Source organism: Anomaloglossus baeobatrachus, chromosome 2 (assembly GCF_048569485.1).
Source record: "Anomaloglossus baeobatrachus isolate aAnoBae1 chromosome 2, aAnoBae1.hap1, whole genome shotgun sequence".
NCBI lineage: Eukaryota > Metazoa > Chordata > Amphibia > Anura > Aromobatidae > Anomaloglossus > Anomaloglossus baeobatrachus.
The window spans coordinates 158,641,220-158,665,067 of record NC_134354.1 but is presented as its reverse complement, the minus strand read 5'-3'; the positions used below and the strand labels follow the sequence as shown (position 1 = coordinate 158,665,067).

General features: G+C 44.6%; 1 protein-coding gene across 2 annotated transcripts in view; it reads left to right on the top strand.

The window, feature by feature from the left end:
* LOC142287665 (interleukin-5 receptor subunit alpha-like) overlaps positions 1-23,848 on the top strand; it is a 131,388-nt gene that overhangs the window by 57,515 nt on the left and 50,025 nt on the right. For both annotated transcript variants that reach the window (XM_075333456.1, XM_075333457.1), the window contains exon 3: positions 21,101-21,246. In XM_075333456.1, the coding sequence (XP_075189571.1) occupies positions 21,101-21,246 (146 nt within the window). The remainder of the gene's footprint in view (positions 1-21,100; positions 21,247-23,848) is intronic.

The following is a 23,848-nucleotide window of genomic DNA, read 5'->3' as shown; positions in this document are numbered from 1 at the left end:
CGTTTGCAAATCAAATTTATATAAGGCCTGCGACACACATCCATGCCTCTGGTACGTGAGTGCCTTTATTTTCACGTACCGGAGACACGGGCCCACGTGGTCCTTTGTATTGTTATTGTTTTGGACACACGTAAGTATTCAGGAATGGAACGTATGTCCGTTCCGTACTTACGTGTGTCCGTTTTTTAAAACCGCTGACATGTCCGTGTTGCTCCGACAGCACGGGTGTCACACGGCCCGCACCCATACCACATGGATGTAGTGTGGATGCGGGCCCGTGTGACACATGCCGGAGAAAGACACGTGTCAGTGTAAAAATAATAAAAACACATACTCACCTCCACCATACCTGCAGTCTCTGCCGCGGCTGTCCCCTGCATCCGTTCCCCAGTGAATTTGAACAACGCTTCTCCTTCACTGGGGGCCGAATGCAGCTTCAGCGGGTTTTGGCTGTGGCCGGACGCTGTCATTCAGCACCACAGACAGCGCCGGATGATGCAGGTAAGGCGGGGCTTTCCGTTCTCCATGTGTTATAACGTATAACACACGGAGAACACGTACGTGCCACAAACACGGCACACGGGGACAAAACCACCCCTTTAACACATACGTGACAAAAACGTAACATTTTGTCACGTAAGTGTGGCAGAGGCCTAAGAGAAAGCCAAGATGATTGTACATAAAACGAAGGTAGTCTAATGATCAAAGATGTAGTAGATGGTGAGATATAGAGCCCAAATGTGAAAAGTTCAAAACATTGTTACCCTTTTGCTTGTCATCTAATATATAAGGTTGAATGTATGTATGTATGTGTGTGTGTGTGTGTGTGTGTGTATGTCCGCTAAAGGAATCCGCACCATTGCATTTGTAATCACAAAATTTTCCATAGATGTCGAATTTGACTCAGGGAACATCGTAGACTATTTTTGGAGGGGAAAAATTTAAACCCGCGCTTTAGTTATTCATCAAAAAATCTGCCTTTATTAAGGTTAATGGAGCTGGGAGCCACAGGTCATTAATAGGAGCACTGATTGGTTGCTATAGGCAATGAAGGACATTGTTAGTATAAGAAGAAGAAGCTTATGTGTGAGGTAATATGATATCAATGGAGAGATGGACAGAGACAGAGATTGAGACAGACAGACAAAGTCACAGACAGAGAAAGAGGCAGCAAGGGAAAGAGACAGACATACAGAGAAAGACAGAAGCATACAGGGAAAGAGACAGAGATAGAGACAGACAGGGGAAGAGGCAGACAGAGGCAGACAGAAAAAGAGACAGAGACAGACAGAGACAGGCAGACAGGAAAAGAGACAAAGAGACAGAGGCAGACAGGGCATACAGAGAAAGAGACAGACAGAGGCAGAGACAGACAGAGACAGACAGACAAGGAAAGTGACAGACAGAGGCAGACAGGGAAATAGGCAGACAGAACAGACAGGGAAAGAGACAGACAGGGAAAGAGACAGAATGGGGAAGAGACAGACATGGAAAGAGACAGACAGGGAAAGAGACAGACAGAGGTAGACATGGAAAGAGGCAGACAGATACAGACAGACAAAGACAGAGGCAGACAGGGAAAAAGACAGACAGACAGGGAAAGAGACAGACAGGGAAAGAGACATAAAGACAGAGACAAACAGACAGACAAACAGAGGCAGACAGTGAAAGAGACAGACAGTGAAAGAGACAGACAGACAGGGAGAGAGACAGACAGGGAAAGATACAGACAGGGAAAGATGTATTAAAGAAAAGGATTTTAAACTAGCCCACCCAATCTGAAGAAGAACCTCAGAGACCAGGATGGTGCACGGATCAGATTTACAGCCAGTTCAGGCTGTCTTTAAACTGAAGTTATTTAGGAGGAAAAATCCAGACAGGGAAAGATACAGACAGAGACTGACAGTCAGAGGCAGACAGGGAAAGAGACAGACAGGGAAAGAGACAGACAATGAAAGAGACAGACAGGGAAAGAGAAAGACAGGGAAAGAGACATACAAGAAAAGAGACAGACCGGAAAAGAGACAGGCAAGGAAATATACATACAGACAGAGACAGACAGAGGCAGACAGAGAAAGAGGCAGACAGACAGACAGGTAAAGTGGTAGAAAGACAGACAGAGACAGACAGAGAAATAAGACAGATAGAGAGAGACAGCCCAGTAAAGAGACAGACAGACAGAGGCAGACAGAGAGACAGGCAGACAGAGTGACACAGACAGACAAAGAGAGAAAGACAGACAGGGAAACAGACAGTGAGACAGACAGACAGAGAGAAAGAGAAACAAATAGAGACAGACAAAGACAGACAGAGAGATTGAGAGATAGGCACAGAGAGAGAGGGAGAGCGGGAGAGAGTCAGAGAGACAGTTACTATCCCGGGCAATGTCGGGTATTACAGGTAGTTGTATATATAATAGTGTGTACATTTTTGGCTGCAATAAAGATTTTACTTGTTTACCATGCTTATACGCAATTGCAATTGTGTTTTGTGCAAAATCCATACATCATGGTAAAAATAGAAATGTTTTGGTTTTTTTTAAATTAGGGCATAAGCAAACATAACAATCAGTCATTGGATTGAAACAATTTTCATAAACCCAAATTTTGCCTATCTGTGTATATTTGAACTAATGGTTGTAAGCCATTTTCAGCCTGTTAAACATCAGAAATAAATTCAGGACACAGTCTAGATGCGTCATAATAACTTTACAGAGCACTCATAGATTAGTACTAGCATTTGGTCCTTAAAACTCCATGTTCCTATATTCTTTTCATAGTCTTGTGCCAGCCTGTGCTGCTCTCTATACACCTTAAAATCTTATTCCAGGCTTTGCAGTTTATGCGTTAATAGACCTCTGCCCCTGTAAAATCCTCATATCCCTGTTATACCCTCATACACTAGCGCCAACTTATGCTCTTACAAACCACTTATTGTTCTGTCAGTTAAATCAAATGTATACTGCTAAATACGAGTGTACACTTTTACTATATGTCTAGTTAATGGCAGTCTGTGTATAAAAGAAATGAAAGGATGATTTAGTTCCCTAAGCTTTAAAAATTCTCATATAAGGGCAATAGGGTTATTAAACAATTTTTAATTTACATGTCCTCTTCATAATTTTTAAAAAGACTTACATTAAAAACTAGACCTGGAAATTTAGGGATCCTTTTGCATTGTTACACCATCCTATGTTGATATGTATTGTCAGGCTACCACCAGGGGGAGCTGGAGCCCTGCAGGAAAAGACACTATATAGAGCTGAATCAGCATAGAGGTGGACACACAGTGTGTGCTGGAGCAGAGTTAGCTAGAATACAGAGGCCACGGGGCATGCGGGGTATGGTCAGGCAGGCCAGGTCATACACAGTACGGTGAGAAAGAAGACTGGAGGAACGAGCAAAAGCGTGGTCGAGGTCAGGCCGAGGTCAGCACCCAAGGAAGCAACCGAGTGGGGAAGTAGGAAAAGGGGGAACAACTGGGGCTATTGTGCGAAGGAAGAAGGTGGGACGGAACACAGACAGAGCACACGGGAAGGACGGATCAGAATACACTTACAGGGACCAGCAATCACAGGAAAAGCAGTGCTAAGCTTATAGCCGATTCTGGTTCACCAGAGATGACAGAATTTAAAGCATCCAAGCTCCGGAAGTGAGGACCGAGAGAAGGCTCCGCCCCCTAGCCATGTGGATGGGGAGGTGGAACCATGACATGTATCCTATGTTGATATGTATGATTAGTGACCTTGAATGGAGACATATGTCATGCTGTGTTCTGCTCCTCACTCACTAGGTGTCATGGCGACTTCAAACTCTTCACTTTGCAGAGTCTGAAGGGCAACCTGACAACCTGACTTCGTTGCCAAGCCAGAGTCGGGCATCAACTGTTTAATTCTCACTGGTCATTGGTATAGCAGGAGTAAATTCTTGCTGGCTGGTGAATTACTGCTGGGGTCACAGGTTGCTGATGTTGTATCACAGCTGCCTCCGCCGTATAAAAATGGTGAAACTTAGCCTCATGTGCCGAATATAGCTCTAGCTTTACTCCAGAAATATCATTCCTTCTGTATGGTGATCCAGTTATTGGTGAATAGATGTATGCTATTGGGTGTGCGGGAGAAATATCCTTGTTTGTTTATTTCCTTCCTGTACTTTGTTTCTCCCTGAACATTTATTGTCTTCTCCCCTGTGTTTGCATGCTGAGCTTTGGTTTTCCCTGTCTGTTAGTTTTTTGGGGTTCTTTTCTCATGTCTCACCTTACCCTGTGGAGGTGGATAGGGGGTATTAGACCAGGGCTACATAGGAGTCAGGGCTATGTTTGAGGCCCAGACCTCGCCACCATCAGGCGTACCTCTGGGAGGAGGGATAGCTTAGTATCCCTAGTCTGAGGGACAATCTAGGTACCGCTACTCCTGTTTTTCGTGTCATACCCATGACGCATGTCAAGATTTAATGTTGCGCTAAAAAGGGTGGGTCTGGTAGTATTAAAGTTTAATAGATTTACCATGTTTGAAAAAATGTAGCAATTGTAGAAGACTTAATTTTTTTTCTTGGCTTTCTACAACCTTTCAGGATATGAGTCACATTTTGTTTTAGTTGAGAAATTCTAGTCTGCTGAAAACTGTATATTACTGTTCAGACAATACTTCTTAATTCTTGGTTTGCAAATACCCATGACACCCCCGCAAGTAATGTCACTTCTGGGGGGCAATGCTGGTCTCTTCATGGCCATTAATTCTTGCTAGTCCCTGAAACAAAAGTCACTGATGATGATACTTTCAGGGAGGGGTCAGATGCTGTAGCAGTGACCAAAGGCTCTACCCCCTGATGACACTTCCTTTGAGTATCTCAGCATGCAATGGGATTCACAGATGAAGCATTATCAAAAGGAAAGTAGGAAAAAAGAAAGAAACGAACAGTTGATGAGTGGCTATATTATTGGTGCAACCTGTGCCATTGCATAGGGGATGGAGAGGTAAGGGGGCCCATGTCTACCTTTTAGGCTATGTGCACACACTGCGTTTTTTGACGCTGCATTTTTGTGCGTTTTTGGCCGCTAAAAACGCACCTGCGTCGAAAAAAACGCGGCAAAAAACGCACGCGTTTTGCCGCGATTTGGTGCGTTTTTTTGCTGCGTTTTGCTGCGTTTTTGCTCACTGCGTCCTTATGCGTTTTTTATCAGTGAACAAAAAAAAAAGGTCTGATGTAATTTCCTTCTTCAATGTGTTCTTCATTCTCCACTAGTGTATACAGAAGAGCAGACAGCTGCAGAACTACAAGGCTCAGCATCCTCCATCCAATAGTGTATGCAGGAGAGCAGACAGCAGCTGTCGAACTACAAGGCTCAGCATCCTCCTTCCAGGACTGTATGCAGGATTTCCTTGCCCCCCCAAACAAAAAAAATGACGTGGGCTTCGCCATATTTTTGTATGCTAGCCGGGTACAGCAGGCAGGTACGGGCTGCCCCCAACCCCCAGCTGCCTATTTGTACCCGGCTGGGAACCAAAAATATAGGGAAGCCCTTTTTTTTTTAAATTATTTCATGAATTTCATGAAATAATTTAAAAAAAAATGACGTGAGCTTCGCCCAATTTTTGAGTCCAGCCGGGTACAACTAGGCAGCTGGGGATTGGAATCCACAGTGCAGGGTGCCCATGCTTTCTGGGCACACCCGCTGTGAATTGCAGTCCCGCAGCCACCCCAGAAAATGGCGCTTTCATAGAAGCGCCATCTTCTGGCGCTGTATCCAACTCTTCTAGCTGCCCTGATGCCGGGTGGCTAGCTAGGTAATAATGGAGTTAGGGCTAGCTGTATATTATCAGCTGGCCCTAAGCCCGAAATTCATGGTGTCACGCCAATATTTGACATGGCCACCATGAATTTCTAGTAAAGATAAAAAAAAAACACAACACACAGAAAAATATTTTTATTAGAAATAAAACACAACACAATTAGTGACTCCATCTTTATTGAAATAAACCCCCCTCCGCAGTAATCCTGGGTTAGGGTCCCGCGCCGTCCAATCCGGATCCAATATCATCTGATCGGTTTGCTGGAAGGCAAAGCGATCAGATGATGTGTCAGGTTAAAGGACGTGAATCATATCACACATCAGCTGATTGTATAAAAACCGATTATACAATCAGCTGATGCATCGGTGCAAAAAAAAAAAAAAATAATACTCACTTATGTGCTGATTACCGGCAGCTCCTGGAGCGATCGGGCGGGAGTCTGATCCCGTCCGATCGTTGCAGCAGCTGCCGGTAATCAGGGATGAAGTCTCCTGACAGCATCCGCTGATAGATGAAGCCGGCTGGGCGCCCGCGTCACCGCGATACTTACGATCACCTGATGCGTCAGGTGACTGCATCAGGTGATCCATCGCCAGGTCCTGCATCCTGCAGGCATACGTACCCGGGGAGACTGCACACTGCCGGAGCGGCGATACCGTGACAGAATCTGGGAGCGGACATGGCACCGGGAGTCTGCAGACAGGTGAGTATAACTTTTTTTTTTTTTTCTACTGTTAACTTTTGTTTTCTCAGCCACTTCCACCTCCCGCCCAGACATGGCGCCGCACGGCAGCATACATGCCCAGGACGGGAGGTGGAAGCGGCGGTGACGGTACCGGGAGGATTCACGCTTCTGTATATACTGACAGAAGGAATCCTCTTCCTGTACACGTCACTTTACTACCCACCTCCTGCGTTTATAGCTGCGTTTTTGGTCTTAGAAACGCACCAAAACGCACCAAAACGCAGCTATTTGCGTTTCTCATTGCGTCTTTCAACATCCCATTGAACTCAATGGATGAAAAGCGCAGTGAAAAACGCGGGAATAATTGACATGCTGCATTTTTGTGGCACCACAAAAACGCAGCTGAAAAAAAAACAGATGTGTGGGGACAGCAAAAATGAAAACTCATAGACTTTGCTGGGGAAGCAAAGTCATGCAGTTTTGAGGCCAAAAACGCACCCGAAAAACGCGCAAAAACGCCGCGAAAAACGCACTGTGTGCACATAGCCTAAAGCAGGTGGAATTGTGCATTTTGATGAGCTATTGGATTACAAAGGGCTCATAAATTGTTCTTGCACAGGGGCTTATTCTGTCTGTGTGACGCCCTGGACTAGCCAGGTAGTCACAGGTAGGCCCTTGCAAAAACACCCTACCCCTAAAAAGGTATCAGCAGCCAACCTAAAAACCCTAAGTCACCCCTCTCAGGTCTTGACGTTCACACCCGGGGGAGGAGCCAGGCGGTTGGCCATGCCCACCAAGGAGTTCGGAGCGCCTGAGCCGGGAAAAACACAAACAGATCAGTTAGGAGAGGAGAGTAGTTGGAAAGTAGTAACGTCTGTCAGGGATCTGGGTAGGAGCCCGGATACCCTGTGGCCAGGAGGCAGACGGTGGTGGCCACCTGCAGGAGACGGGAAGACAGCCGGTGGAACCGTCAGGGACCGGGACAGGGTAGTAGCTCGCCGGTAGCGAACCGGGGAAGCAAACGGAAACCAAAGCACCAGGAGGGGTACTCAGACCCAGTACGAGGCCCAGAAGCCACTGGACAGAGTTGAATTCACTGATTGGTGTCTGGACCTTAGGTTCTTTCCCACCCAAGTCCCGACTGAAGGCAACAGCCCGACGAGGGGGATAGAAAGCCACCACCCAGGCATAGAGATCCCACGGGCCAGCGTCTGAGGGCAAATGGGCTCCCTGACATCCACTAGCCAGGGAGCGGACTCCCGTCGCTGAAGCGAAGGAAGTCAGCATTCTACTAAAGAGGTGCAGGAGAAAGGCGGGAACCACCAACGTGAGTAAGGGCCAAAGCGCAGACGTCTGCGGGCACCGACCACCATCCTTTTGGTTTACCAGAGACTCCGCTGTATCTATCATAGTGAGTACAACAATGCCCTCGGGCCGCGCACCGCACCACACCGTATCGCACCGCACCATCCCGCCCGCACCTCCTTCTCGCCCCAATTGGGCCCCCGGGGCCACCAACCCCAGCCCACGGAGGGGATCAACACCAAGCTGCATCACACCATCCCCGGGAGCCTAGTCAACGGCAGCGGTGGTGCCCACTCACTCACCACAAACCGTGGGTGGTGTCACAAACTTAACCCCCAAACAACCGCAGCCCCCGGCCGTGAACCACCCCACAGAACACCATCCCTCACGTAGCGCCAGCATCCCTTCATAGCGACGTGACCCCCGGGTCCGGGAGGAGCTCGAGCCACCTACCGACGAGCACGGACCTGAGCGGCTCGGCAGACGGCCGAGCCCCGGGGCGGTACATCTGTGTTTGCCATTGAAACAGTTAGATTGGGTAGTGAGGGAAGGGGAGTGAATTTTTAATTAAAGTGTATTGGAACATAATTTAGATTATAACAATAAATAGATAGGCATTTAGGATGAAAATGAATTTGTATTTTGGACTACCCACTTAAAAGTTCATAAATCAGTCCTAATCATAAATACTGTACAAAGATTTGAGGGAGAAGCAATAACATTTTTAAAAATCTGAATCACTCATTACTAGAGTTGAGCGCGGTTCGTGGTTCGAGGTTCTCCAGTTCACGGCTCGAGTGATTTTGGGGGCTGTTCTAGATCGAACTAGACCTCGAGCTTTTTGCTAAAGCTCGATAGTTCTAGATACGTTCGAGAACGGTTCTAGCAGCAAAAAGACAAGCTAATTACTAGCTGGCTTTCCGCTGTAATAGTGTAAGTCACTCTGTGACTCACACTATTATGAAATTTCAGCGTATAGTGTGCAGGAACAGCGCATTCAGATCTCCTGCTGTTTGGATAATGGCGATCGCCATTTTTTTTTCCTTGTCTTCCTTCCCTAAGCGCGCGCGTGTAGTGGGGAGGGCCAGCATGTCAGCCAATCCCAGACACACACACAGCTAAGTGGACTTTTAGCCAGAGAAGCAACGGCATGTGTGATAGGATGTCCATGTCACATGTCCCTGCATTATAAAAACGGACATTTTCCACCAGCACGCCATTATCTGCCTTCTGCGTCTTGGTGTCAGTCACCGCTGGCGTAGCTCCTGTCTCCGATACTGCTGTGTACGCTCTATACACAGCACTATACAGAATAGGGATAGAAGTTTCTTTCAGCCCTTATAAGGGCTAATACCGGCAGGGTCAGAGCCATAGGTGACAGTCAGGTCCGTGAAAACAGATTTTAACAGCTACACGAGATGACAGCGTCTGTGTAGCTAAGGTCAGGGATTTCCTCGCTGCATTTCCTCATTAGGAGGGATAGAAAGGGAGGCTTCCTTTCCTCTACCCAGACCCACAACCCTGCCACTGTACCCTCCTGCCCTTTGCACACTCAAACTCATTGTTACTAAGCTATTATACTAGCAAACACTGAGGAAACTTAGTGGCATCCTAAAAGTGGCTGTTGGACTTCATTATTATCCCACTAGTGCAAAGATATTTGCAGCACGTCTGCCTGCATTGCACACTCAAACTCATTGTTACTAAGCCATTATACTAGCAAACACTGAGGAAGCTTAGTGGCATCCTAAAAGTGGCTGTTGGACTTCATTATTGTCCCACTGGTGCAAAGCTATTTCTAGCACCTCTGCATTACACCCTCCTGCTATTTTTAATAAGCTATACTAATAGCAAAAAATGCTGCCATTTAGTGGCATACAAGAAGTGGCTGTTGTACTCCATTAGTGTCCCACTGGTGCCAAGCTATTTCTAGCACCTCTGCATGACACCCTCCTGGTCTGTTTTTAATAAGCTATAATAATAGCAAAAAATGCTTCCATTTAGTGGCATACAAGAAGTGGCTGTTGGACTTCCATTAGTGTCCCACTATTGCAAATCTATTTCCAGCACCTCTGCATTGCACACTCAGACTCATTGTTACTAAGCTATTATACTAGCAAACACTGAGGAAACTTAGTGGCATCCTAAAAGTGGCTGTTGGAGTTCATTATTGTCCCACTAGTGCAAAGATATTTGCAGCACGTCTGCCTGCATTGAACACTCAAACTCATTGTTACTAAGCCATTATACTAGCAAACACTGAGTAAACTTAGTGGCATCCTAAAAGTGGCTGTTGGACTTCATTATTGTCCCACTGGTGCAAAGCTATTTCTAGCACCTCTGCATGACACCCTCCTGCTCTGTTTTAATAAGCTATAATAATAGCAAAAAATGCTGCCATTTAGTGGCATACAAGAAGTGGCTGTTGTACTCCATTAGTGTTCCACTGGTGCCAAGCTATTTCTAGCACCTCTGCATGACACCCTCCTGCTCTGTTTTTAATAAGCTATAATAATAGCAAAAAATGCTGCCATTTAGCGGCATACAAGAAGTGGCTGTTGTACTCCATTAGTGTTCCACTGCTGCCAAGCTATTTCTAGCACCTCTGCATGACACCCTCCTGCTCTGTTTTTAATAAGCTATAATAATAGCAAAAAATGCTGCCATTTAGTGGCATACAAGAAGTGGCTGTTGTACTCCATTAGTGTCCCACTGGTGCCAAGCTATTTCTAGCACCTTTGCATGACACCCTCCTGCTCTGATTTTAATAAGCTATAATAATAGCAAAAAATGCTGCCATTTAGTGGCATACAAGAAGTGGCTGTTGCACTCCATTAGTGTCCCACTGGTGCAAAGCTATTTCTAGCACCTCTGCATGACACCCTCCTGCTCTGTTTTTAATAAGCTATAATAATAGCAAAAAATGCTGCCATTTAGTGGCATACAAGAAGTGGCTGTTGTACTCCATTAGTGTCCCACTGGTGCCAAGCTATTTCTAGCACCTCTGCATGACACCCTCCTGCTCAGTTTTTAATAAGCTATAATAATAGCAAAAAATGCTGCCATTTAGTGGCATACAAGAAGTGGCTGTTGTACTCCATTAGTGTCCCACTGGTGCCAAGCTATTTCTAGCACCTCAGCATGACACCCTCCTGCTCTGTTTTTAATAAGCTATAATAATAGCAAAAAATGCTGCCATTTAGTGGCATACAAGAAGTGGCTGTTGGACTTCCATTAGTGTCCCACTATTGCAAATCTATTTCCAGCACCTCTGCATTGCACACTCAGACTCATTGTTACTAAGCCATTATACTAGCAAACACTGAGGAAACTTAGTGGCATCCTAAAAGTGGCTGTTGGACTTCCATTAGTGTCCCACTGGTGCAATTCTATTTGCAGCACCTCTGCATGACACCCTCATGCACATTTTGCTACGCTAATTTTATAGCAAACTCAGGGAATTCCTTGCTGCATTTCATCATTCGGAGGGATAGGAAGTGAGGCTTCCTTTACTGTCCTGGTACCCACAGAACACGGCCACTGTACCCACCTGTCCACTTTTGCCACGCTATTTAATTTGCCCAAAGAGCTGACTCTTTTTCTGCCTTCCTAAAATTGTCTGTAATACTAAATAAGTGTTCCTTTGCTGCCAAGCAAGGTACAACACATGTGCATTCTACACTCATTTCCATTTCTGGAATGCAATTATTAAATGCAGGTAGTCCAGCCAATCTGTGACGAAGGTGCAGGTGTGGATATAATGTAGCCTGCATCCATTGTTGGTTTTCTCGATGTCTGACAGCTCAACAATACCATCTCTTTCCACTTCCAAAACAAGTGATGACCTGCCAATCACACTCCCTGTTGCGTGTAAAGGGGTGGAAGTTCAGTGTGAAAAACCATGTGAGACTGCTGTCCCCACAGTCACAGAGGATGAAGAGCATGCAGATGCACATGATGGGGCAGGCGGTGGTTGCACAGGCACGCTAGGCCGCATTGTAGCACAGTGAAATTCACATTGCGACTTATGCTTCATTTAAGTCATGTACAGGGTGGGCTCCCCAGTATGCAGCAAAACCAGGCAACAGGAAAAGGACTCTAGTCAGTTGGGTTGATAAATGATTGTTTAACTTTACCAAAACAAACAATAAGAACCATGCATACAATTTAAATAATTGAACAATCTATGCCTACTACCTGCTAATCCCTCTGCGTAGCAGTAATTGTGTGTTTGTGCATGTGTGTGTGTGTGTGTGTGTGTGTGTGTGAACACGACTTACCAGTGGTGCATCACAAGAGCTTCCCAGTTATCTACCTAAACATAGACAAAACACATTACCCCCCTGAATACCCTTGTTAGCTGAAGCCTCACAGATAAGGCAGATGATAACAGTGTGAATGCAAACCACACAGCTCTGCAACACAGTCATGGAAATCTTGAAAATCAACAGTCAATGCAAACATGTGTCGCTGTCCCTCTATGATTTAAAGTGTACGTGACAATTTGACAGTGCAGAGGCAGCAAGTCTTATTGTCTATAAATAGTCGGCCTACCCAGGACAGATATGTGTTTTGCTAATAAAACAAAGTGTTGCGTGCCCGCATTATTGTCTGGGCACAGCCTACCGTACCCGGGTACTGTGATGTCCAGTTGCCAGAAATACAGACTTTACGCTCCTCTCACGGTAAGCAGTATAGACAGCACCGTAAGAATGTTGGTCTGTGGCACAGGATGCTGCTCACTGGCGTTACGGTACTCCTCACCAAACTCCAAAATGACTCCCCTCACAACTGAACGAAGTGTTTCCGCGGTGGCTCCTTGCTGTAACACACACCTTTAGCTTTTCCTTCTGTTCATAGACAGCATCTCCAAGTCCACACCCGAAGAGCAATTCTTCTCCACGTCTAAGTGTGGAGAGGCAATAGTGCGCATGCGTGTGCCAATTTACTCCAGCCGCAGCCTAACTACAGTGTTTCGCCTAGTGAGTATGCTAAGCCTGACTGTGCCATTCCTGAGGCTAAGTCTTCATTTCGGGATACAGCGCATGCTCCCACACTTAGTGTGAAAAGCCTCTTTGCACAGGTACCTGCATTCCGTGCCGGGTCTAAGTCCTGTTTTGTGCCTAAACACCATGCTAAAGCTGATGGTCTTTTTTCAGAGACTGTATTTCATGCTACTGAGCGTGATCAGGCACTTACTGCATCAGAGACTAGGTCTGGTAATGAACTCTTTGGCCCTGCCCCTGATGTGGGGGGGCCCATATAGACCACAGGGCATCAGGTGTCCTGACGATATGGCCAGGCCACTCCCAAATGGCTTGCAGAGGCCCGCCCCTATGACTTGTCACTTCATTATTGATGGTCAGACGATGACTGGTGAGGTGTTTGTGTCGTGGCAGCCATGAGGTCATTATTGAAGTTGCGGTTCCAAATAGGACGCTAGTTATGCCACTCATGATGCGTCACTCTGCTTTTGTCTCCAGGAGGTGCATTGTGGTCCACCCTGGTTTGGGGCGGACCCAGGTTATAAAACGGACTGGAGCCAACAAGGAGGTGCTCAGTCTTCTATTATGCTCCGAAAGAGCACACCTCCATGTGTTGAACCCATTGCGGCTTTAGGCCAGAGGTAGGCAGGGATAGGGAGTCGATTCAGGCCGCCACCACAGTTGGTAACGCAGAACGGTTAAGACCAGCTCTTGTTCTACAAGTCCTGCTTGTGCAGCCCACTGGCATTAACAGGCCTGCTGCTGCTGATGCGCCTGCTGTCCACAGGTGTGGCCCCTACGCACACGGTCAGCGTACTCAATAGCCCCTGTGATGTTAACAGGGAGTTCCTGGGCTGGGTGGGCGTGTGGACCCTGTGACGTTAACAGGGCTCCCAGTCTCCAGATCCGAGTAGCGTCTAACTCGGTTCAGGCTACTATTAGTTTCATAGCCACACAGCTCTGTATCCTCCACCTAACCTTCCAGTTGACAACCTCTCCTTTTCCATCTGGGAGCACGGTGGACATTGACTGCTGATGGGGATATATACCTTTCTCTTTCTTTTCTTATTAATTTTCGTTATATAGCGGTAACATAGTATATACCACCTTATCCAAATCTGCCAGTCCCACCGTAACAGATGGTGTTTCTTCAGCAAATGTTACTTTTGCTTAACCACCAAACACATGGACAAAAACTTTTTTCCCCTTTCCAACACACCTGTTCCCCTTTCCACCAGCATCTGTCCTTTTTCAACTCATTTTGTATATGACCAAAAGTGCAACTCTGCAGGGACACCGTACTCAATGCCATCTCAGCACAGCAGCCAGCCCTCGGTCCCTCAGATGTGGACAAGTAAAAGACCATTTCCTCCTATCCATGACAAAGCGTTGAGATTCACTCTGTGCAGCACTGGTGTTTAGTGGAAAAGCAGATCTAAGATTGCGTACCACCTTCTGCAGATACTCCTGTATACGTGCGTCCCTTTCTATGGCAGGAATTATTTCGCCAAATTTTGTCTTGTACCGGGGATCTAACAGTGTGGCAACCCAGTAGTTAGCATTACTTCGAATTCGTACAATCCGAGGGTCATGTTGTAGGTAGTGCAGCAAGAAGGTGCTCATGTGTGTTGTGCATCCAGGAGGACCAAATTCTTGGTGTGTTGGTGGCAGAGAGGTGAGAATCGTGCCTCCTTCCTCTGCCCTCTCCCCCCAACCTCGCACAACCGAAATGTGAGCAAGCTTTCACTCATCTGCTGAGTCTTCCATGCCCATCGCCAGTTCGTCCTCCATTTCTTCATGGGCTCCTGCACCTTCCTCAACACTTTTTGCTGATACTATGCGCCCTTGTTAATCCCTCTCCCCCACCATGACTGCCACCTAGGTGCCGCTGACCATCTGGAACTCGTAGATCTTGTTATCCCTTCCGCATATGACTCCTCCTGTACTTCCTCCCCTTCCTCTTGTCCCAACACCTGACTCCGAATAATGCTTACAGTGTGCTCCATCATGTAGATGACCAGAATTGTCACGCTGAGAATGGCATTGCCAGTGCTAAACATCTTTGTCGACATTTGTAAACTGTGTAGAAGGGTGCATAGGTCCTTGATCTGACACCACTCCAGCAGCGTGATCTGCACCACCTCTGGATCAAGTTAGGCCAGGCTATATGTCATAACTTATTGCAGCAGGGTTCAGCGGTGCTGCCACAAACGCTGGAACATGTGCAGATTCAAATTCCTGCGTGTCAGCACATCGCATTTCAGGCGTTTAACCACCAGACCTAAAGACTTCTGGAGCGACGAAAGTTGTTGAGCTGCTGTGTGCGAACGATGGAAGTGAGCACATAGCGAGCGTACCCACTGCACAAGGCCATGTAGGCCGGGATGGTGTTTTAAAAATTGCTGGAGAATTAGATTCAACACGTGAGCTACACAAGGCACGTGTGTCACATTGTCACGGCGAAGGGCCGCACCCATGTTTGCATCATTGTCACACTCGGCCTCCCCTGGCTGCTGGTTGAGTGGAGACAACCATTGATGAAACTTGGTCTCCAGAGCTAACCGTCCACAACTTCTCAGCAGTGTGACTCACATTTCCCATACATTTCAAAGTAAACATTTGACCGCATGATGGCATTGACCTCTGCTGCCAGCATAGTAAGGAGGAGGTGTGTGGTTTTCCTTGTGCGCAGTTACAGGGAAGGGTGCCCTGACCACACATGGTTTGGGCCGAGGTGAAGGACCCACACGAGGTTGAGGAGGCAGAAGCAGTGTATTAACTTCTACATACAGAGGAAGAATTGATACAACTCGTGGGGACAGCAAGACTTGTACAGCAGACCCTTCTCCATCTCTCCCCATAGTAACCCATTGCCCAGTCAGCGACATGTAACGCCTCTGTCCATGCTTACTGGGCCAAGTATCTGTGGTGAAATGCACCCTGTCACACAGTTTCTCAAAGAAGCGGTGATGTTTGGTGCGACATGCTGGTGTAGCGCGTGCACGCCTTTGTTGGAGAAGGAGTGGCGCCTGGGCATCGGCTCTTGGGGCACTGCGATGGGCAAAAGGTCTCGAAAATCCTCGGTTAAAAAGGTTGGAAAGGAAGCATTTTGGTAGCCAACAGTTTGCAGATATTGAAAGTCAAGCTCTAAGCCATGTCATGCCCTTCTAAAAGCATGTAAAACACAGCAAGGGGACTCCAACCACAGTCTCCCTCGTTTCCACTAATTGGGCCACACACACCCTACTTGACTGGCATCAGTTGACCCCCATTTTCAAGATGAAAAAGATGCTTTGCATGAAGCACTCTCAAAAATACGTGTGCCTTTCACCTCCCCTGGATGACCCAGGGGAAGAAAAGTCCTCTGAGAGCCATGACTTGTTCATCTTGGTTCTTTGAGAAACATAGCGAGGGGACTCCAACCACAGTCTTCCTCGTTGCCACTAATTGGGCCACACACACCCCACTTGACTGGCATCAGTTGACCCCCATTTTCAAGATGAAAAAGATGCTTTGCATGAAGCACTCTCAAAAATACGTGTGCCTTTCACCTCCCCTGGATGACCCAGGGGAAGAAAAGTCCTCTGAGAGCCATGACTTGTTCATCTTGGTGAACGTTAGTCTGTCCACATTGTCAGTGGACAGAGGCATGTGCTTAGCTGTCAGCACACCCCCAGCAGCACTGAGGATATGTTCCGAGAAAACGCTGGCTGCGGGACACAACAAGATCCCCAAGGCGTACGTGGTGAGCTCAGGCAATTTATCCAGATTGGAAGCCTAAAATGAGCAGGGCTCAAGTTGCACAGTAATCGCATGGACGTTCCCTTGTATATACCCATATCTGTGTCTCCTCCTCTTTTTCCTTGTCCAGCTCCTTTGTTTTCGCATGAGTATATGTCCTTGTCACTTTCCCATGTGTTTGTGTTGTGTTGTGAGTTGTTTGTCACCTTTTGGACACCTTTGAGGGTGTTTTCTAGGTGTTTTTATGTGTTTGTGATTGCCTGCCATTGTTTCCTATGCGGTTTGAGTTCGGTTCGTCGAACGTTCGCCGAAGCGAACTCGAACGGGACCCCCATTCGACGAACCGAACTCGAGCCGAACCACGACCGGTTCGCTCATCTCTACTCATTACTCAATGTTATAATATAAAATTTTTGTAATGGGTAAATATATTATTCAGGTATAATATTACCATAAAAGTACTGATTTATTTGAATTTATTTATATTTTTGAATATCATTATATCTATTTATCTATCTAGTATCTATCTATCTATTTAGTATCTATCTATCTATCTATCTATCTAATACTTAATTCAGTATCAAATATAAGCATCATGCACAGAAATATACGCAATTACAGGCCTTGAAATACTATCAATGAGGTTATAATAGTGTAGTGCGGCACGAGGCAGTAGTCGTGGGTGAGGAATTAACTCTGAACACCCTAACACGCTACATGAAGATATACTGTAGGTCCTAGCTGAGTGAGTGGTGTTGCACTACGGAAAAAATATGCCTTTGCCGGCTGCATGTTGCTGATGGTTTCGGCCAGCCAGGAACAGTTAATTGAGGGAAACCAGTAAGAAAACTTAGTTTACATACAGTACACTTGAATACAGCAATGTACATTGGATAGCAGGCACAAATCTTCTTGTACATTTTATTGTCACAGAGCATCACTTCAGCTGTTCTAAAATCCATAGCTACTTTTTTTCCCAACACTATCCAGGCTAGTACTACATCGCAGCCCATGGAAGTCATTCTCATCCTCAAGTTCCACATTTATTCTCTCTTAGAGGGAAATTGCCAATATGACCAGACTGACCTATAAGCTACTCAAGACGCTCTCTCAAGACACTCACTTTGTTCTTTGTCCCGCTCTGTCTTGCACCAGGACCTGTGTCTCTTGGTCACCATTCTTTTGGTCAATGCGCTGACCTAGCTCCACTATATTTCTTAGTGTCATGGTCACTTCCTTCTCTTTTTCAATTGTTTCCCTTTTCCTCGGCCATGCTAGCCTCTGTAACAGTCTCCCTTTCTTCGGGACACCCACGTCATGGATCTCTGCTGCAACTTAGACCTGTCTCTGTCTTAGGCTGGGCCCTGTCTGACATTCAAACAGAAACTGTCTCTCTCCCTATGCACTGCTATGGGCTAATAATATTAACTATGTTTGCCCCTGCAGTCTATTACTGGGCAGACTTAATCTCTCACCTTCATTTCTAGAAACACACATTAAATAATACATTACCAGCACTTAACTTCATCTTACCCAACACATAACACTGCTATTCACTTTGCATCTTGCCTTATTACATATCACTATACATGTAAACAGTGCACATCACCATCACAATAATGTAATACACAATACATTATCGCATTACATAATTCACATTATACAATATTAACGTGATTGGTGTCTTCAGGGGAAATGCAGCGACTAGTCCATCTGCTTACGTTAGTTGTCTGAGGAATGTTCTGTTATGCTGAACATATTTGGGCACACAGTTCAGTAAGATCCACTGCTGGTTGTGCCAACCAATGACATCCTAGAAGTGTGGGATGGGAAACAAACTCAGAGGTACTGAAGTTTGCGGTAGTATATTTGAGTCATTCAGGCTGCGCACAGGAGCCTGAGCAACATGCAACCTGGCCTTCTGTGCTGTGATTTGTTTCCCTCTCCACTGGACCACAGGCAGGTTTGCTCACTGTCCGGGTTCAGAACAATTCATCTCTGTTTTTAAACATTTTGTATTATTGTATTTCTGCCAAGTGTTTTCTATTATGTAATTTATCTTGTCCTATCACCCAGCGGGTGTTACTAGTTAAAGCGCCCCAGGCTTCTATTTCCCACTAGTGATATTCATCAAGTGGATTTTGCTTGGAACTTCAGCCTGTTACTTTGGTGTTTCTCCTTAATTATTGTTGTTTTGGTTTGCCTTATTTTACTCTGCACTTATCTTTGGTTTCTTTGGCTTTTTAAGGAGATACATGGAATCCTTGATGGCAACTTAGGGAACTAGTGGTCCAAGTGGTCATCTGAGTTCTCCGGTTAGGGTTGTCTCAGTCTGCACAGGTGATTTGAGGAACTGTGCAGCTGGGACCTTTAGTCTGTACAAGAGTCGTGTGGGTTAGATGCTGTAGTTTAAGTTAAACTCTATTTTTCCATTACTTACCATGTAAGCAACACTTTTACGTGCATAACACTGGGTTGTATTCAAAAATTTCTACTGGGACAATTTGGAGAAATGACCATGCCACTGATTCTATAATCAAATCAATGTATCACTGAGCTGTTAGTTTATCTGTAATAAAGACCGGCTACCATAAAAATGCCACCACACACCATAACAAGGTGTTTTCATGACACTGGGTTTAGAGTCAGAGCTACAGGTTTTCCATTGACCTTATGCCACTGTTGCTGCACAGCAAGAAGGCAATGAACACTGGGATAGAGAATCATCTTCTTTAGCCATGAATTTTTCTTTTCTTCCCTGTAATGAGAGCTGGAGATTGCTCTAGAAACCATGTGTGCAATACCATAAAGAGGCTTTCAGAAGGAAATGTCACACCTGTCCTCTTTATAGTGTTGATTGAAATAATGTGTGGTAGCTGGATCCCACTAGTCTTCATTTCAGGTACACTACCAGCTAAGCGTTACATTCATTTGGTTATGAAACTATTGCCAGGCCACTTGTTTATTGTTCTGTAAGCAGCCTGTATAGCTTAACTTGCTATCATAGCCTGCAGAGTTTCCAGACTTGTCTCTCATCAAAAATACTAGGGATTGGTCGTCAATAACAATGAGAGCTGCCAGCAGCGTATTTTGATGATTAGCCAGGCAAAATACATTTATATTGGCAGGATATTCCCGAGACAACAATTAATAAACCTCATTTAAAGCAGCAAAAGATGTGTAAGTGTGTGTGATTCTATGTATGGTGCTCATTATCTACACTCAATAAATTGAGATATTACTAACATGTCAATCCATCCTGTGATTTCAATAATTCACGACTTTTCCTTTATGGTGTTGGAATTTTCTGTTGAGGAGTATACATGTATGTGTGAGTGCATTTTATGTGTGTGTGTTTTTGTGCTTTGGTTGGGTTTCTGTGTGAAGTCATGTTCTTCCACACCAAACTCATCTAACCATCCTTTTATGAATCTTGATTTGAGCACGGTGCACAGTCATTCTGAAACAGAAATGGACCTTCCCAAACTGCTCCCACAAGGTTGAAAGTATTGTCCAAAATGTGTTGGTATAGTAAAGCATTAAGTTTGCCCTTCACTGGAACTAAGGGGCACTTTGCACGCTGCGACATCGCAGGCCGATGCTGCGATGCCGAATGCGATAGTGCCGCCCCCGTCGCAACTGCGATATCCTTGTGATAGCTGCCGTAGTGAACATTATCGCTACGGCAGCTTCACATGAACTCACCTGTCCTGCGACCGTCGCTCTGGCCGGTGACCCGCCTCCTTATTAAGGGGGCGGGTTGTGCAGCGTCACTGCAACGTCACACGGCAGGCGGCCAATAGGAGCGGAGGGGCGGAGATGACCGGGATGTAAACATCCCGCCCACCTCCTTCCTTCCGCATATCCTACGGAAGCCGCAGTGACGCTGGTAGGAGATGTTCCTCGCTCCTGCGGCTTCACACACAGCGATGTGTGCTGCCGCAGGAGAGAGGAACAACATCGGACCGTCGCGTCAGTATAATCATGGATTACGCCGACGCTGCACCGATGATGCGATTACGACGCTTTTGCGCTCGTTAATCGTATCATCGAGCCTTTACACACTACGATGTCGCATGCGATGCCGGAAGTACGTCATTTTCAATTTGACCACACCGACATCGCACCTGCGATGTCGTAGTGTGCAAAGCTCGCCTAAGAGGTCCAGACCAACCCCATAGCATTATTTCTCCTCCACCAAAGTTTACAGTTGCCATAGTGTAGTCAATAAGGTAAGATTCTCATTGCACTTGCAAAAATCACACCTGTCCTTCAGATTCCAAAATAGAGAAGCTTGATTCTTCACTCAACGGAACTTGTGTCCTCTGCTCCAGAGTCCCGTGTTGGTATGCCATGGAAATTTATGCCATAACAGTTATGGTGTAGTTTTTGTGCTGATGTTAATGCCACAGGAGGTTTGCAACTCTGCAGAGTATTGATCATGAATTGACTTTTCACACCATTGCAATCTTATTACAGTACCCAGTTAACTTCAGTGATCTATTTGAATGACCTGTTCTATCATAAATTCCTATTATTTCTTCTATTACTTTTTTTGTCATAATTATTATACAAATAATAATTGATTTGCAGTTATTATTAAACAGCCAAATGTTACAATATCAAATGGTGGATTCAACTCTATCAATATTTCCTGGGAAGCAGAAGAAAGTGCAGAAAAAGGAAACTTTACTGTTTGCTATTATTTGTCCTTTCGATATCTGGATAAAGAAAATGAGGTATGGAATATTTTTCTTTTTAAAGTATAGCTATTTTTTCTGTTTGTTTGGAGAGTTCAGAGTTCAGCTAATGTTACAAATTACATCACAGTTATACAATTGTATATTACATTGCACATTTTAAAAAAGAACTAAACGAATGGGTCATATTAATCGTGATTTGAAAATAATATAATGTTAATGAATTCTGCAGCTCATTGATAAAATTGATGACTAACTTGTGGTGAGATGTCTTTGATAATTACATATTCCTCACAACTAGAGATGAGCGATCCTTCCAAGGATTGGATCGGTTCAGGATCGCCGAACTCACCTGAGATTGCTGAACAGATCGTCAATCCTAGCCGATCCGATCATCGATCGTAGCTGAACCTTATAAATTCAAGGAGGCAAAAGTGATGTGTTGTTGGGGGGGGGCTGTATAAGAAAGAAAATAAAAAAGTGTTAAAGCAGTACATACTTACTGAGTCTCCCCAGGCTGCAGTGCTACTTCTGGGTTCGCTCATACATATTCACTGCTTTCCTCTTCCACCAGCATCTCTGATTGGCTGCCGTTGGACCACAACCCAACAATCTGATATAGTAGAAGGGCCTGGCTCGACTAAGAAGAGATAAGGTGCTCGGAAAAAATAAGTCCAGTAATGCAACGAATCCGGCACACTAATAAAGATGATTCCAGAAATAATTTTTCGTCTGAAAGTGTATTTATTGAATTCTTGTGGGGATATCAAAAAAAACATGCGAAACAAGTCCAACGTATTGACCAATACCTTCGGTCTTTTTCAAGGACTGTGAGATATAGAACAATATAAAACAAAAGAAGAAAGAATTACACAAAGTAAATACAATAGACATTGTTCTGTTACAATAGAAGCTGTTGTCAAACAAATGGAAAAAAGTCAATAAAAGTAAATCACTCAATAGTGAAAGGGAAAACTGAGATTGCAATAAGTTTACCCACAAGAAGCCCCAATATACATGAAAATGAATACATTATATCATTACAAGAATATCCGTACATCATATTTACGATATGAGAAGAAAAATTAATGTCGAGGAAGTTACTTGGTATCATAGAAACAATGAACCTCAAGGGCTTGTAGTATAACGCATGTCGCGTAGAATAATCAATCGCAAATATCTAGTATTCATCAGTCTTATAGAGCCTATGATCAAAAGAGAATAAATTAGGAAGGTTGCATAGGTGTATGGAAGGAGACGCAATCATGTGAGTCAATGAAAACGGAAGAATTAATATCATCATAAAGGATGGGTATAATTACCTTAATGCCCTCACATGAATGATAGGATGACAATCGTCCTCTTATCTAACTTGATTGAAACACTGTATGATCAATGACACAGATGTTATACATGTGATATATTTCATTACAAGGGGCCATACATGGTAAAAATGAATGTATTGAGAGTATATATCTATATACGTACATATATGATAATGGTCATCTGACCATTCGAGATAGGAGAAGAAGGCGTCTCCAACGTCTCTTAAAATTGGGACTATAGGCAAAATCAGCACCTGGCATTGAATAGGTCCATAGGTTTCAACACGTGTAACTTATGATCTAAAACATGTAATGTATAGGAGAAAATACAAGGTGAATAGCTGTCACATTACCAACTGACATATCAGTATAATGATGATTTATATATAGTAGACAAAGGGAAAAAAAATACAGAAAAATCACCTGTAGAGGGGATGCCTGTTTCTGAAGCGTAAAGCCTAAGGTAGGTACTTTTAATCATAGGCTCTATAAGAGTGATGAATACTAGATATATGCGATTGATTATTCTACGCGACATGCGTTATACTACAAACCCTTGAGGTTCGTTGTTTCTATGATACCAAGTAACTTCCTCGACATTAATTTTTCTTCTCATATCGTAAATATGATGTACGGATATTCTTGTAATGAAATAATGTATTCATTTTCATGTATATTGTGGCTTCTTGTGGGTAAACTTATTGCAATCCCAGTTTTCCCTTTCACTATTGAGTGATTTACTTTTATTGACTTTTTTCCATTTGTATGACAACAGCTTCTATTGTAACAGAACAATGTGTATTGTATTTACTTTGTGTAATTCTTTGTTCTTTTGTTTTATATTGTTCAATATCTCACAGTCCTTGAAAAAGACCGAAGGTATTGGTCGATACGTTGGACTTGTTTTGCATGTTTTTTTGATATCCCCACAAGAATTCAATAAATACACTTTGAGACGAAAAATTATTTCTGGAATCATCTTTATTAGTGTGCCGGATTCGTTGCATTTACACAACCTAACAATGTCAGTGATTGGTTGGAATCACAAATGTTGTCTGTATCCTTATACTGGTGATAAATAATTACATAAATAAAAAAAAATGTCATAGAGTCCCCCCTCTGTAATGATACCCGCCTAGATACACACGGCTTCAGGCTGCAGCCCTCAGCTACAGTTAGGTCCAGAAATATTTGGACAGTGACACAATTTTCGCGAGTTGGGCTCTGCATGCCACCACATTGGATTTGAAATGAAACCTCTACAACAGAATTCAAGTGCAGATTGTAACGTTTAATTTGAAGGTTTGAACAAAAAT